The sequence below is a fragment of the Leucopleurus acutus genome, assembly GCF_964270905.1.
Source record: "Leucopleurus acutus genome assembly, chromosome: 6".
NCBI lineage: Eukaryota > Metazoa > Chordata > Mammalia > Artiodactyla > Delphinidae > Leucopleurus > Leucopleurus acutus.
Window position 1 is genome coordinate 13282306 of NC_139149.1, and position 14130 is coordinate 13296435.

Below are 14130 nucleotides of genomic sequence, written 5' to 3' on the forward strand. Positions count from 1 at the left end.
TTGCCTTTTTCTATCACAAGGGGGAAAATTGTAAACAAAATTACCTATCGTATACCGCTGTCAAATCAAAGGGTAACTTGGCAGTGTTCAGAGCTGTAAACTGTTTGTACCCCTGCTTCTTTCCTCTCTGTTTCTTTGATTTCATTGCTTGAGACCAAATCTGCAATCGTGGTTGCTCTCTTGTCTTTGCTGGCTCTCCTCCCCTCGGCACCCCTGGGCACCCCACAGTCTGGCCTTGAGTCCATTGGATTTATAAACTTTTTTTCTTGCCCACCTTTCTATTGGCAAAATTTTAGACCTATAGAAAAATGGAAAGGGTAGTATAGTGAACACCCATATTTACCATTTAACTTTTGTCACATTTGTCTTATATCTCAACGTGTATACACACATGTGTGTACACACACACACACACACACACACACACACACAGAGAAATAGACCTTTTTTCTTGAACCATTCGGAAGTATCTAGCACACGATCTTTTTACTCCTAGGTACCTCAGTGTGTGTCTGCTAACAACAGGGATATTTTTGTGTAATCACATGTTTTCACATCCAAGAAATTTAACATTGATACAACTATAATGTTTGGTATACACACAGCCCATATTCAAAGTTCCCTGTTCTGTTTTTTTTTTGTGTGTGTTTTTTTTGTTTTTGTTTTTTACGGTATGCGGGCCTCTCACTGTTGTGGCCTCTCGCGTTGCGGAGCACAGGCTCCGGATGCGCAGGCCCAGCGGCCATGGCTCACGGGCCCAGCCGCTCCGCGGCATGTGGGATCTTCCCGGACCAGGGCACGAACCCGTGTCCCCTGCATCGGCAGGTGGACTCTCAACCACTGCGCCACCAGGGAAGCCCTGTGTGTGTGTTTTTTTAAAGTCCATTCTGCCTCTCGAGCCTTACATATCGCGACCTTTCTTTTCCTATCTGTGTTTGGCCAGACCGCTGCCTTGCTCTTCCTGAAGTGTATGCCTTGCTTCTCTGCTTTCATGCCTCTGTGCAGGCTGCTTACCTTGTTTGGAGCCTGTCTCATTCCATCTTTCCCTGGTAAAATGCTGTGTTTCTAAATACATTTTAAGTGGTTCCTTCCTCTTCCATAAACTGTTTCTTGGTATCCTCTGGTGTGCTGTCTCCCTTCCCTAAACTATGTGAGCTCTTTGTACTCTTTTGTATAACATTTATTACATCCTGCCCTGTGTTAAATGTAGAATTTATGGACTTTTTTCCCCATCTCCCTTTCAGAACTATGAGCTTCTTGAACGCAGTCTCCGTGTAGCCTCTACCATCCTTTTTTGTTGCTCCCTAAGTATTTATTTGACCTACATCCAGAATGTTTTACATCGTGTTTTATTTTTAGAATAATTCATTTGTTTGTAGTGTTTTCTATTTCGGAAAGGCGGTCTGGTTTCCAGACATCGTCTTAAAGGATGGAAAGAACTAAGGGGTGTGGACTTTAGCAGGTACATAGGGATGGGATCTGAATTTTTTCCTCCTCTTTGGAACTGTGCCCACAGAGTCAAAGCTGTCAAACACAGCTGTGTCTAGTCCCATGCCCCTTAAGGGTTGTGTTTAGAATCGCGCTGGTGAGTGGGTGATAAACTTGGGGTGTTGTATAGCCTGTTGTGTCCGCAGCAGGAAGTGCTGGGGAATGACACAGAGCAGCTGTAAGATCTCTTCTTTTACATCTAGGTTCGAGATGCAGCAATAAACAGCTTAGTGGAAATTTACAGACATGTAGGAGAACGTGTGAGGGCAGATCTCAGTAAGAAAGGATTGCCACAGTCCCGGTGAGTTCAGACTTTTTTCCTTTCTTCTGCTCTTTCCCCCTGTACTCTTTCTCAGTTAACATCTTGGTTTGCACTGCTTATTTTGTTGTGGTAATTTTAATGAAAGAATATACGGTGAGAGGATCGGTGGATGGAGATCGCACCCAGATCACGTGTCAGGGGCCCCCTTTCATTCCACTTGCTCAAAAGTAAGACTTTCTCACCCAGACGTCTAGCCAGGTCCCCTGCCACATACCGATTTTAGAAGCATATTTAAAAGTGTTTGGTGTTGGAAGATTCAGCATTCTCTCGGTTCATACGGTTCTACATTTTGTATACGCACGACACCTAGTATAGTAGGGGCTTGGAGAATATTTGTTTGAATGAAGCCTTTCCAGGATGAGTCTGGATAGAAACATATAAGTAATAATTCTGGAAAACATCTTTGAAATGATAGCTTTCTGGTCAGGAATGCCAGTCTCAGTGTCCAAGTCTCCAGTGCAAGGAGATCAGTGTCTTATCACATCCAGGACAACTTGAGTCCACAGATGTTTCTGTCGTAGTCAGAATTTTAAAAGTAATGAAAAATCACTCACCTATGATTTTACCTACGACGGGGAAACCTTACACCAAATGAATTCTAAGCCTTTTGCCCGTCAATTCCATCGTGGGAGAAAGTGATATGAAAATCCTGGGAAGTTAGGCCTGGATGGGACTCACAGAGAGGCTTGTCTGGCCTGTCACTGTGTCCACGGGGACAGCAGAGGCCCGGCGGCAGGAAGTGGCTGGAGAGATCACCCAGCTAGCAAGTCAGGGCTCAGACTGAAGTCCTGTTCTTCATTTTCTCCACCCCGTTCCACAGAAGAGCTTACGGACTCTTGGGCATCTCGATGTGGGATGGAATGTTGAAATATACAGGAGCCGTCTGCCGTGATGCCCCTCAGCCAGGTGTGACGGAAGTGGGCCACCTGACTTACCCTGCAGTCGGGGTGCCTGGAGCACCTGGTGGGGGGCATCTTTCTTTGTTGAGAGTCACATCTGACCCCAGTGCTGCTCTCACCATGGCCTCTGTAAGTTTTTTTTTTTTTTTTAAGCTCTACAAGCCTTTATAATGGTGCTGGAAATAGTCCATGCTAGCAGACAGTGTGATCCATGAGCCCTGGGGGAGGGGTCGGCAGGGAGTGTGGCAGAGACCGCCTGTTTATACCGAGAGCCTTTCAGTGGGACAGAGGCAGCAGATGAGAATACAACGACTTTTCGTGTTTTTTACAAGAGGCAATCTGTGAGAACGGGGGTTTTTAATTCCTGTGTTTCATGAACCTCGACCTTCTGGTCTTTGAATAGATGGTGAGAACGCTTAGGAGGGAGCTGCATTACAAAGTACTGACCGGGCTGTTAGGGAAAACTGGAGGGTGCAGATGAGCAGGAGAGCAGTGGCGGCTGTAGGGGTGGCTATTGAGTGATGACGTCACCAGCATTGTCGGGGAAGCAGGCCTTGGGCAGCGAAACCCTCTCCTGCTTCTGCACGGCATCACCGTGCTGAGTAGCTCGCGGTGAGCCTAGGCCATGACCGGCCCCGTCTTCCCCGTGGGATTTGGGGGTCGTGTCCGATGGTTGCTGTAGCAGCCGACGACGGGGAGGTGACATGGTGAAACTGAGATCTAGCGAGATGAGCACAGGAGGCAGCTCACTCTGCAGGCCTGCTTGCAGGGGTGGCCCGGGCTGCGGCCTGGGAGCTTGGATGTGGGGGGCTTCCACCATTTCCACAGAGTGGACTGGGGGTGGGGGGGTCTCTTGCTGCAGCCCGGCCGGGGCGTGGCTGCCCTCCTGCTCTCCTGCGGGGGTCTGGCGATTGCGGAGCCTTAGGCAGGGGGTGCCTGGTGACCAGCGCCCGTAAACCCTGCCCTCAGACTCAGCGAGCTCTCCCAGTGGCCGGCGTTCCACCCGCGGCGTCACAGCTTGTGGCTGGGGAATTCAGCCTGTGACTCTAGTGGGAAGCTTGCTCGGCTTTCCGTGGACTTCACCCCACACGCCCTCTCTCTTTGCTGATTTTCCTTGTGCGCTTTTACCGTAATGATCACAGCTGGGAGTGTGACTCTGTGCTGAGGCCTGTGAGTCCTCCTAGTGAATCATGAAACCTGGGGTGGTCTTGGGGACCCCTCCACGGAGATGGGTTCGGGTAAGATCCCTCCTGGAGCTGGGTTTAGAACCTTCTCTTCCAGATTCCCAGTCATGTGGTTTCTTTCCCCCCATCACCCCTCACCCCCTTTTAAAAAGGAAATATTAAATAAATATTAAAAAGAAGCTACAGAGAGTTAGAGCCTCTGTGAACAGGAATGAGAGTTTCCATTATCTCATGTTAGCTAAAATCCTTCCTAAAAACTCTGGACCGAAAGGAGAGGGTGAGCCTAGGGAAATGGACCCACATCTTTTACAGCCATTATTGTAAAAATCTGGCAGACACACAGTGCTTGGAGAACTAGGCTGTTAGTTCTTTAAAAACTGTAGTGAAAGGACCGGAAACTTCATGTTTCTTTGTATTTATGACAAGACAGTTACGTGGGATCTCACACTGTGAGGGCCAGAGGCTCCGGCCGCCACCTAAATTTTGTTGGGGACCGTGTCCAAGTGAAACAAGACATGGAAAGAATCTCCTACTGTTTGGGATACTGTTTGGGAAATTCAGTATCTGCTGTGTGTGGCTCCAAGTGGCTGACTGGAATACTTGAATATTCTAGACTTCTTTTACGTCATTACAGGGTTTTTTTGTTAACTGTGTGAGAGCATAGGGGAGTCTTCAGCTTGGCAAGACTCCATAGCACTAACAAAACAGTGTGGAATTTGCTTGATGTTTTCTAAAACTTGCGTTTAGTCCTGGAATAAAAACGTTATCGTCTTCCGAGTTTGTTCATTGAGCGAGTGCTGTATTTGAGAAGATTAATTGAATCTCTAGGAAATACGTGATGAAAAAGAATGCCTTCCTAATGTCAGCTACCTGACTTAGGGAATAAGAGTAATGATCTGATTTTGGCAGTAGTTTTCTTTGCCCATTTCACAGTTGGGAAGAGAGACTCGTACGCTCTCAGTTTCACTTTGGAGGAGCTGATCATGCTTTGGGGCCATGTGTTCAGTAGTTGTTGGAGTATTTCATCTGCTGGCTAAAGTCATGTTCCTCCCGAGAAGGGAGTGGAGATGTTTGGCCCAGTCTTCATTTTAGGAGGTGTCTCCCCTCCGTGGGGTGTCAGCACAGCTGAGCTGCGAACTTCCATCAGCGTAGTATTTGGCCATTTTCCATTGTTTTACACGTATTGTTTTCACAGTTCACACACGTGATGTGTTCTGAAAACAAGTACTACAGGCTTCACTTCTAGCTGTCTGTTATACGAGGCCATACGCCGTAGGATATTTGTGAGGTGTGCTTGGAACTAAGGAAAACGTCGGTAGGTGCCCTGTCACTCACTATCCAAGGCTTCCCTTCACAGACAGGTGCTGTCAGCCTGTGCACACTCACGGTCACCCCACTGTATGTGGCAGAATATATTTCCATTCCATATGGTGTATTTTAGTTTGTGAAGCTTTGGTAAAAAGATCACTGGTGTTAACTTTCTTCTGGAACCATCACCTGGGAACCAAGCTCCTGAAACAGCAGCAGCTTGAAATCTGATGATAGTTTAAGATAGAACTGAAGATAGAACTGAAGCGTGTCAGCGGATGCATTGTAACTATTTGTTAAACTTTTCCTTCCTGTGAACCTACAGTTTTGAATAGCTCTCATAATATTTGTTCATAAAAATTGTATAAACATTCACTAGCCATTATTATCTCATGATTGTATTGTTAAGGGGAGAATTGAGGCTTTCTTATTTTTAATTTTAATTTGCTTGCTAAAGCTTTGGTGTTATAGGGAGGGCCCAGGGCAAAAGCAGATGAGAAAGGTGCTCTGTAATACCCCCTCTCATTTTTAAATTTTATTTTCTGTCATTCATACAGAGAGAGTTGACTAGGTTTACAAGATACATTGAAAAAAGGCAATTCCTTATCTCTCCTGCCATTTTTCCTGAGAGGCAAACACCGTCAACTGTTTTTACTGACTATGTTGTATCTGTTGCTCTGCCTCTAAATACTGTGCATGCACTGCTGTTTCTTAGTTTTGTGTCAATCTAAGAATTTTACTTCACATTACGGAGGGTGAATTTCAGCTCTCTTTCCTCCTACCCTCCCTCAGGGGCACTTACCGTCTCCTCGTCCACCAAACGTAGTCACGTTTTCATTTTGATGAGGACGACATTTAGTTTATTCTCTGGCTGTGTAGGCTGTTCACAGCTCCCTATTTACGTTTGGTGAACTTTGATGACTCTACCGTCTCTCCCCACCCCCCGTGCACCCTGTTTCCCTGGGTTAGTGTCTTGCCTTCATCTGTGTAGTTGTCTGCATGCTCCTCTTGCACCAGCGCTGTCTACCCACTGACGTACGAGTCAGGTACGTCAGGTACGTTCGAGTCAGGTACGTCTCCTTGAGCCTGCCCTTGCAGTCCACAGCAGCCGCCTCCACTGCCTCTCACTTACCTTATCATCCTCCGGGGACTGCACTGCACCTTTCTCTGCAGGTGCATCTGCTGTTTCTCGGAAGCGACGTCCTTCTTGGTTTTGTCCCTCATCATAATGGTGAGTATCTTCCAGTAGCTTTCTGAGAAAAGATGTGGAGAAGGAAAGTTTTTTGAGTCTGAGAATATTTTTTTTCTATCTCGGTATTGATAGTTGGTCAGGGTTTTAGAGATCTAGGTTGGAAGTCCTTTTTTTCCTCCAGAATGTTGAAGTTCATGTCCCCGCTCCCCTGCTTGTGTCCCAGCTTTCAGTGTTTCTAGTGAGAACCCAAAGTCATTCTGATTCTTTATTGTATGTCAATAACTTCGGTTCTCTTTGTCCTCACCGTTCGTCTGAAGCTTTATGATGATGGGTCTTATATGAGACTCTTTTCATGTCTTGTTGTGCACTTGGAGGGCCTTTGAGGCTGGAACCTCATGCTGTCTAGATCTGGGCAAGTTTCTTTAAAAATGTAATGACCGCTTGGACTAGTTGGTCTTCTAATTCTGTTATTTTTCTCTCCCATTTATAGCTTCACAATTTTGCCCTGTGAGTAATGCTCCTGTGAAAATGGGTGTACAAACGTCTGTCCCATCCCCTGCTTTCAGTTCTTTTGGGTGTAAGTTTTTTTTTTTTTTTTCTGTGGTACGTGGGCCTCTCACTGTTGTGGCCTCTCCCGTCGCGGAGCACAGGCTCCGGACGCGCAGGCTCAGCGGCCATGGCTCACGGGCCCAGCCGCTCCGCGGCATGTGGGATCCTCCCGGACCGGGGCACGAACCCGTGTTCCCTACATCGGCAGGCGGACTGTCAACCACTGCGCCACCAGGGAAGCCCCTGGGTATAAGCTTTTTGAGGAACCACCATTCTGTCCTGCAGCTGCTACACCATTCTGCATTCCTGTCTGCAGTACACATCCTGCCAACAATTGTTATCTCCTGTTTTGTTTTGTTAAATAGCCATCCTAATGAGTTTCTCTTTGTGCTTTTGATCCTCATGGAATCTTTGTGGGACCTTTGTTGAAAATCAGCTGACCACTAATATAAAGGTTTCTTGGGAATTCCCTGGCGGTCCAGTGGTTAAGAGAGCCCGGGTTCACTACCTGCTCAGGGAACAAAATCCCATAAGCCACGTGGGGTGGCCAAAAAAAAAAATTTCTTTCTGTAATCTCAGTTCTTATTCCGTTGATCTGTATGTCTGTCCTTCTACTGGTAGCACACTGTCTTGATTAATTTAACTTTGTAGTAACTTTCGAAATCCACGTTTGTTTTTCTAAAGATTGTTTTGGCTGTTCCGGGTGCCTTTTGTGTCCATGTGAATTTTATGATGTGTTTGTCAATTTCTGCAAAAAAGGACAGCAGGGATTTTGGTAGGAACTGAATCTGTAATGAGTTTGGGGAATAGTGCCATCTTAACAACATTACCTTCCAGTCCATGAACGTAGAATGTCTTTCCATTTTTAAAAGTCTTTAATTACTTTCAGCAGTTGCTTAGTAGTGTCCAGTGGACAGACAAGTCTTACACTTCCTTTGTTAAATTAATTCCTATGTATTTTCTTTTGGTGCTATTGTAAGCAGAATTTTTAAATTTCAATTTCAGATGGTTCATTGTAAATGTAGGGAAATACAATTGATTTTTTTGTATTGATTTTGAATCCTGCAACCTTGCTGAACTCCCTGGTTCTAAAGGTTTTGCCGTGGACTTCTTGGGATTTTTAAATACAAGATATGTCGTCTGCCAGTAGAGAGAGTTTATTTCTTCCTTTCCAATCTAGGTGCCTTTTATTTCCTCTTTTTTTGCCTAAAAGCCCTGGCTGGAACTTCCAGTAAGATGTTGAATAGAAGTGCTGAGAGGGGACAGCATTGTCCTGTCCTGATCTTAGAAGAAAAGCTTTCAGTCTCACACCATATTTTATAATGTTCGCTTTGGGTTTTTTTCTGTATGACTTTATGAGGTTGATAAAGTTTTATTCCTAGTTTCTTGAGTGTTTTTATCATGAAAGGATGTTGGATTTTTTCAAATACTTTTTCCACATCTACTGAGAGGTAACTTTGTTTTTTATTCTCTTGATATGTTGTATTATATTAATTGATTTTCAGATATTAAACCAACTCTGCATTCCTAGGACAAATATCACTTGGTTATGGTGTACAACTCTTTTTACTTCTGCTGGATTCACAAGGAGTATCGGTCTGTACTTTTATTGTGATGTCTTTTCTGGTTTTGTTGTTACTGTAATATTAGCCTCATAGAAAGCATTCCCTCCTCTTCTGTTTTTTAGGGGTATATATATATTTGTTTAATTAGTAGACTTATTTTTTAGAGCAGTTTTCGTTTTATAGAAAAACTGTCTGGAAAGGACAACAGAGTTCCCTTATTCTGTCCTCCCCTGCTCACAGTTTCTCCCATTCTGGTCTCTATTTTGAAAGAGTTTGTGAAGGATTGGTGCTAATTCTTTTTTAAACATTTGTTAGAATTCACCACAGGTGAAGCCATTTGGGCCTGGGCTTTGCTTTAGGGATGCAGTTTTGATTCCTGAATTCAATTTCTTTACTTGTTATAGGTCTATTCAGATTTTGTTTCTTCTTGTGTCAGTTTTGGTAGTTTGTGTCTGTCCAGGAATTTGTCCATTTTATCTAAGTTAACTAATTTTTCACATACTGTTGTTCATAGTGTTCTCCTGTGATCCTTTTTATTTTTGTAAGGACAGTAGTAATGTGCATTCTTTCATATTTTTATTTCAGTAATTTGAGTCTTCTTTCTTCTGATCTGTCTAGCTAAAAGTTTCTCAAGTTTGTTGATCAAAGAACTGACTTTTGGTTTGTTGATTTTTCTCTATTGTTTCTCTCTTCCCTGTTTCATATATTTCTACTCTAATCTTTGTTATTTCCTTCCTTTTGCTTGATTTGGTTTGCTTTTTTTTTTTTTCCTCTCAGTTTTTTAAGGTGAAGGTTAAGTTACTGATTTGGGGTCTTTGTTTTCTTATAGGCATTTGTTTGGCTGCATTTCATAAGTTTTGGTACGTTGTGCTTTTTTCTTGAAGTATAGTTGTTGTACAATGTTACATAAGTTACAGGTGTACAAAACAGTGATTCACAATTTTTAAAGGTTATACTCCATTTATAGTTATTATAAAATACTGGCTATATTTCCTTTGTTGTACGATATATCTTTATAGCTTATTTTATACCTAATAGTTTGTACCTCTTAATGCCCCTATTTTGCCCCTCTCCCTTTCCTCTTCCCACTGGTAACCACTAGTTTGTTCTCTATATCTGTGAGTCTGTTTGTTTGTTATATTCACTAGTTTTTTTTTTTTTTTTTTTTTTTAGATTCCACATATAAGTAATATCATACAGCATTTGTCTTTCTCTGTCTGACTTATTTCACTTGGTATGTTGTACTTTCATTTTCATTCATCTCAAAGTAGTATCTAATTTCCCTTTTATTTTCATCTTTGACCTGTTTGTTATTAGGGCTGTTTTGTTAAATTCCTACATTATTTGTAATTTTCCCATTTCTATTTGTTATTCATTTCTAATTTTTTCCTATTGTGGTCAGAGATCATAATTTCTGTGTTCTGTGGTTTCGGTTCTTTCAAGTTTATTGCGGCTTGTTTTATGGCCCAACATGTGGTCTGTCCTGGAGAATGTTCCATGTGCACTTGAGAAGAATCTGTATTTGAAATGTGCAGTATTGAAGTCTTCTGTTAATACTGATGAATTACCTAGTTCTCTCTTCAGTTCTGTCACTTTTTGTTTCATATATTTTGGGGCTCTGTTCTTAGGTGCTTATAATTGTGTCTTTCTGATACACTGATCCTTTTATCACTGTAAAAATGTCCTTCTTTGTCCATGGTAGCAATTTTTGTCTTGAAGTCTATACTGTTTGATATTACTATAGACACCCTAGGTCTGTTTTGAACACTGTTTGCATGGATTATCTTTTTACATCCTTTTACTTTCAACCTTTGTGTCTTTGTGTCTAAAATGAATCTCTCGCAGATAGCATGTAGGTGGGTCTTGTTTGTTTATTCAACTTGAAAATCTTTGCCATTTAATTGAAGTGTTTAATCCATTCATATTTAATGTAGTACTGATAAGGTACACTATTACTGCTATTTTATTTTGCTCTTTGTGTTCTGTATGTCATGACTTTCTTGTTCCTCTGTCCTTTCATTACTGCCTTATTTTGTAATAAATAGATATTTTCTAGTATGCCAGTTTAATTTTCTTGCTGTTTGTTTTATGGAATTATTAGTGTGTTTGTTCTGGGGATTTCAATTAACATCTTAAATTATAGCAGTCTAGTTTGAATTATTATTCTTAATTTTAGTATTAAAAACTTTACTCCTACATAGCCCTATTTTCTCCCCACCTCTCTGTTGCTATTCTTGTTATACAGATTACACCTTTGTACATTATAAGCTAGCCAACATACAGTTTTATAATTATTGCTTTATTCAGTGTCCTTTTAAGTCATGTAGGACCAGCGAAGAGTTAACAACAAAAAAATAACATTTGTACTGTCTTTTATGTTTACCTGTGTTTTATATTTACCTTTGTAGTTTTTCATCACCTCTTGTGATGTGTGGGGGATTGGTTCCAGGACCCCCTGTGGATGCCAAAAATCCATGGTTGCTCGAGTCTCTTATATAAAATGGTGTAGTATTTGCATATAACTTATCCTCTTGTATGCTTTAAACCATCTCTAGGTTACTTAAAATACCTAAACACAATGTAAATCCTATGTAAATAGTTGCTGGCATGTGACAAATTCAAGTTTTCTTTTTTGGAACTTTCTAAAATTAAAAAAAAAATCTTTTTGGTCCATGGTTGGTTGAATCCCCAGATGTGGAACCCACGAATATGGAAGGCTGACTGAACTTTTACTGGTGTTCTTTATGTCTCCATGTGGATTTGGGCTCTTGTACTGTGTTCTTTCATTTCAATTCACAGTCTTATTTTATTTTTTGCTTATCAAGAAATGTCCTAAATTCTCCTTCATCCCCCCGGCCCCCGCCACCATGCAATATAATAATAAAGACAATATAATAAAGTCTGCACTTTATTATATTGGTAGTATGGCTTCATGTAAAGACTGAAGTGTCTTTGGTCCAGAGAGGATTCTCCGCTTCATTTTTGAAGGTTGATTTTATTGGATATAGAATTCTTGGTTGAGATTTTTAGTTTCAGGACTTTGAATATATTATCCCACAGCTGCCTGGCCTCCATTGTTTTTTGTTTTTGGGTTTTTTTTTAAACATCTTTATTGGAGTATAATTGCTTTACAATGGTGCGTTAGTTTCTGCTTTATAACAAAGTGAATCAGCTATGCATATACATATATCCCCATATCTCCTCCCTCTTGCATCTCCCTCCCTCCCACCCTCCTATCCCACCCCTCTAGGTGGTTACAAAGCACTGAGCTGCTCTCCCTGTGCTATGCGGCTGCTTCCCACTAGCTGTCTATTTTACATTTGCCTCCATTGTTTTTAATGAAAAATCAGTTACTAATCTTATTGGGGAGCCCTTGTACGTGATGAATGGCTTCTCTATTGTTGTTTTCAAGGTGTTCTCTTTGTCTTTTCTTTTAATCCTTTGCTTATTATGTGTCTAGGTTAGGATCTCTTTAAGTTTATCCCATTGGGAGTTTGTTGAGCTTCATGAATTTAGAACGTTTTCGGTCATTATTTCTTCACATACTTTTTCTGTCCTTCTTCCTTTCCCCTCTCCTGGGATTCCAATTAAGTGTATGTTGGTATAGTAAGAAGATAATCTCTGAGGCTCTGTTTATTTATTTATTTATTTTTCCTGTTCATTTTTCTTCTGTTTCTCAGACATGATAGTGTCAGTTGACTCATCTGCAAGTTTGCTGCTGCTTTTTCTCCGAAATCACTGTTGAGCCTCTCTAGTGAATTTTTATTTTTTTAAAAAAATTATTTATTTTATTTATTTATTTTTTGGCTGCGTTGGATCTTCGTTGCTGTGTGCGGGCTTTCTCTAGTTGCAACGAGCAGGGACTACTCTTTGTTGCGGTGCGCAGGCTTCTCATTGCGGTGGGTTCTCTTGTTGCAGAGCATGGGCTCTAGGCGCACAGGCTTCAGTAGTTGTAGCACACGGGCTTCAGTAGTTGTGGCTCGTGGGCTGTAGAGCACAGCCTCAGTAGTTGTGGCGCATGGGCTTAGTTGCTCCGTAGTATGTGGGATCTTCCCGGACCAGCGCTCGAACCCGTGTCCCCTGCATTGGCAGATGGATTCTTAACCACTGTGCCACCAGGGAAGCCCTGAATTTTTAATTTTAGTTGTTTATAAATGTTTAATTTCATTTCGTGAATTTCTGTATGATTCTTATGTTTTCCATCTCTTCATTGATATTCTGTATTTGGTGAGACCTTGGTTCTTATATTTTCCCCAGGCTTGCTGTTGTTGGTGTTGTTTTCGTTGCTCATTGCTTGTTTAGTGACTTATCTGAACTAATGCTGTAAAGTCTGTATTTTTTGGTTGTGTGTGTTTACTATAGTCATCTGTCCTTGGTTAGGTTAGCGTTCAGCTGATGATTGGACAGGGGTTTCCTTCAGTCCCTTTGCTGAAGGCTCTGTGTGTTGGGACGTGCTTTCAGTGTTCTGGCAGGCAGTTTATAAGTTACTGCCCTTATGTCTCTTTACTGCCTGCTTGTGCAGAATCTCACGGTAGGCAGAGGTGAGACGTTAGTGCCTTGGGTCATTCTCAGGCATGCACACAGCCTTGTCCATATATGCGATCTTCTAGATTCCCAGGAATGTGTCAGAGCTTTTCAAAGTTTCCTGAGAACATCTCATCCTCCAGTTTTTCCTTATAAGTTTTTTGGTCAGTTTCTTTGCCCCAGCGGTTATTGCCGTGTTAAATAGTCATTGTGGATTCTTTTTGATTGTGGCCTCAGGGAAAAGGGTCTCACACTGAGCATGCTCTGAGTGAGGTGCGATAAAGACAAGCCCTGTGAATGGGGGTTCAGGGATATGCCAGGCAGGTCAGATAATGACAGTTCTCTGGGAATGCGGATTCTTAGGGGCTCCAGACTTGTTCAACTTTTTCTAGTGGTTGTGAGGCTGTTGGTTTTCAGCCTGAGTTGAGATGGAAATAGGGCACTTGCAAAGCAATGGAAAACTTACTGTTCTTACCAAGATTCAGCCTTTTTGCTTGAAGAATGCTCGGATTGTTGCAAGCCTTTGTTTAATTTCCAGTTTTGGAAAACTTGATTTTGCTGATGTTTTCTTTGCTTCTTTGGAGGAGCAGATTTTCAGAGGTCCTTATGGTGCCATTTTGAAGGGCTCCTCCCCGTGTGCTTTTTTTTTTTTTTTAAAGAATTGTGTTGCATTCTTTTTTAAAAAAATTTTTTTTTAATTTATTTATTTATTTATGGTTGTGTTGGGTTTTCGTTTCTGTGTGAGGGCCTTCTCCAGCTGGGGCAAGCGGGGGCCACTCTTCATCGCGGTGCGCGGGCCTCTCACTATCGCTGCTTCTCTTGTTGCGGAGCACAGGCTCCAGACGCGCAGGCTCAGCAGTTGTGGCTCACGGGCCCAGCCGCTCTGCAGCATGTGGTATCCTCCCAGACCAGGGCTCGAACCCGTGTCCCCCGCACTGGCAGGCAGACTCTCAACCACTGTGCCACCAGGGAAGCCCCCTGTGTGCTTTTATAATTAAAATATTTTCTCATCTCTTTGGAAATATAAATAATATATTAAAAACTGTTTGGAGCTTCCCTGGTGGCGCAGTGGTTGAGAGTCTGCCTGCTGATGCAGGGG

The 14130-nt window shown here is 42.4% G+C and overlaps 1 protein-coding gene across 1 annotated transcript in view; it reads left to right on the forward strand.

Annotated features, from left to right (window-relative positions):
• The window catches only part of CLASP1 (cytoplasmic linker associated protein 1), a 269499-nt gene that overhangs the window by 97563 nt on the left and 157806 nt on the right, over positions 1 to 14130 (forward strand). The window contains exon 8 of the mRNA XM_082841350.1: positions 1692 to 1789. Coding sequence (XP_082697476.1) covers positions 1692 to 1789 — 98 coding nt within the window. The remainder of the gene's footprint in view (positions 1 to 1691; positions 1790 to 14130) is intronic.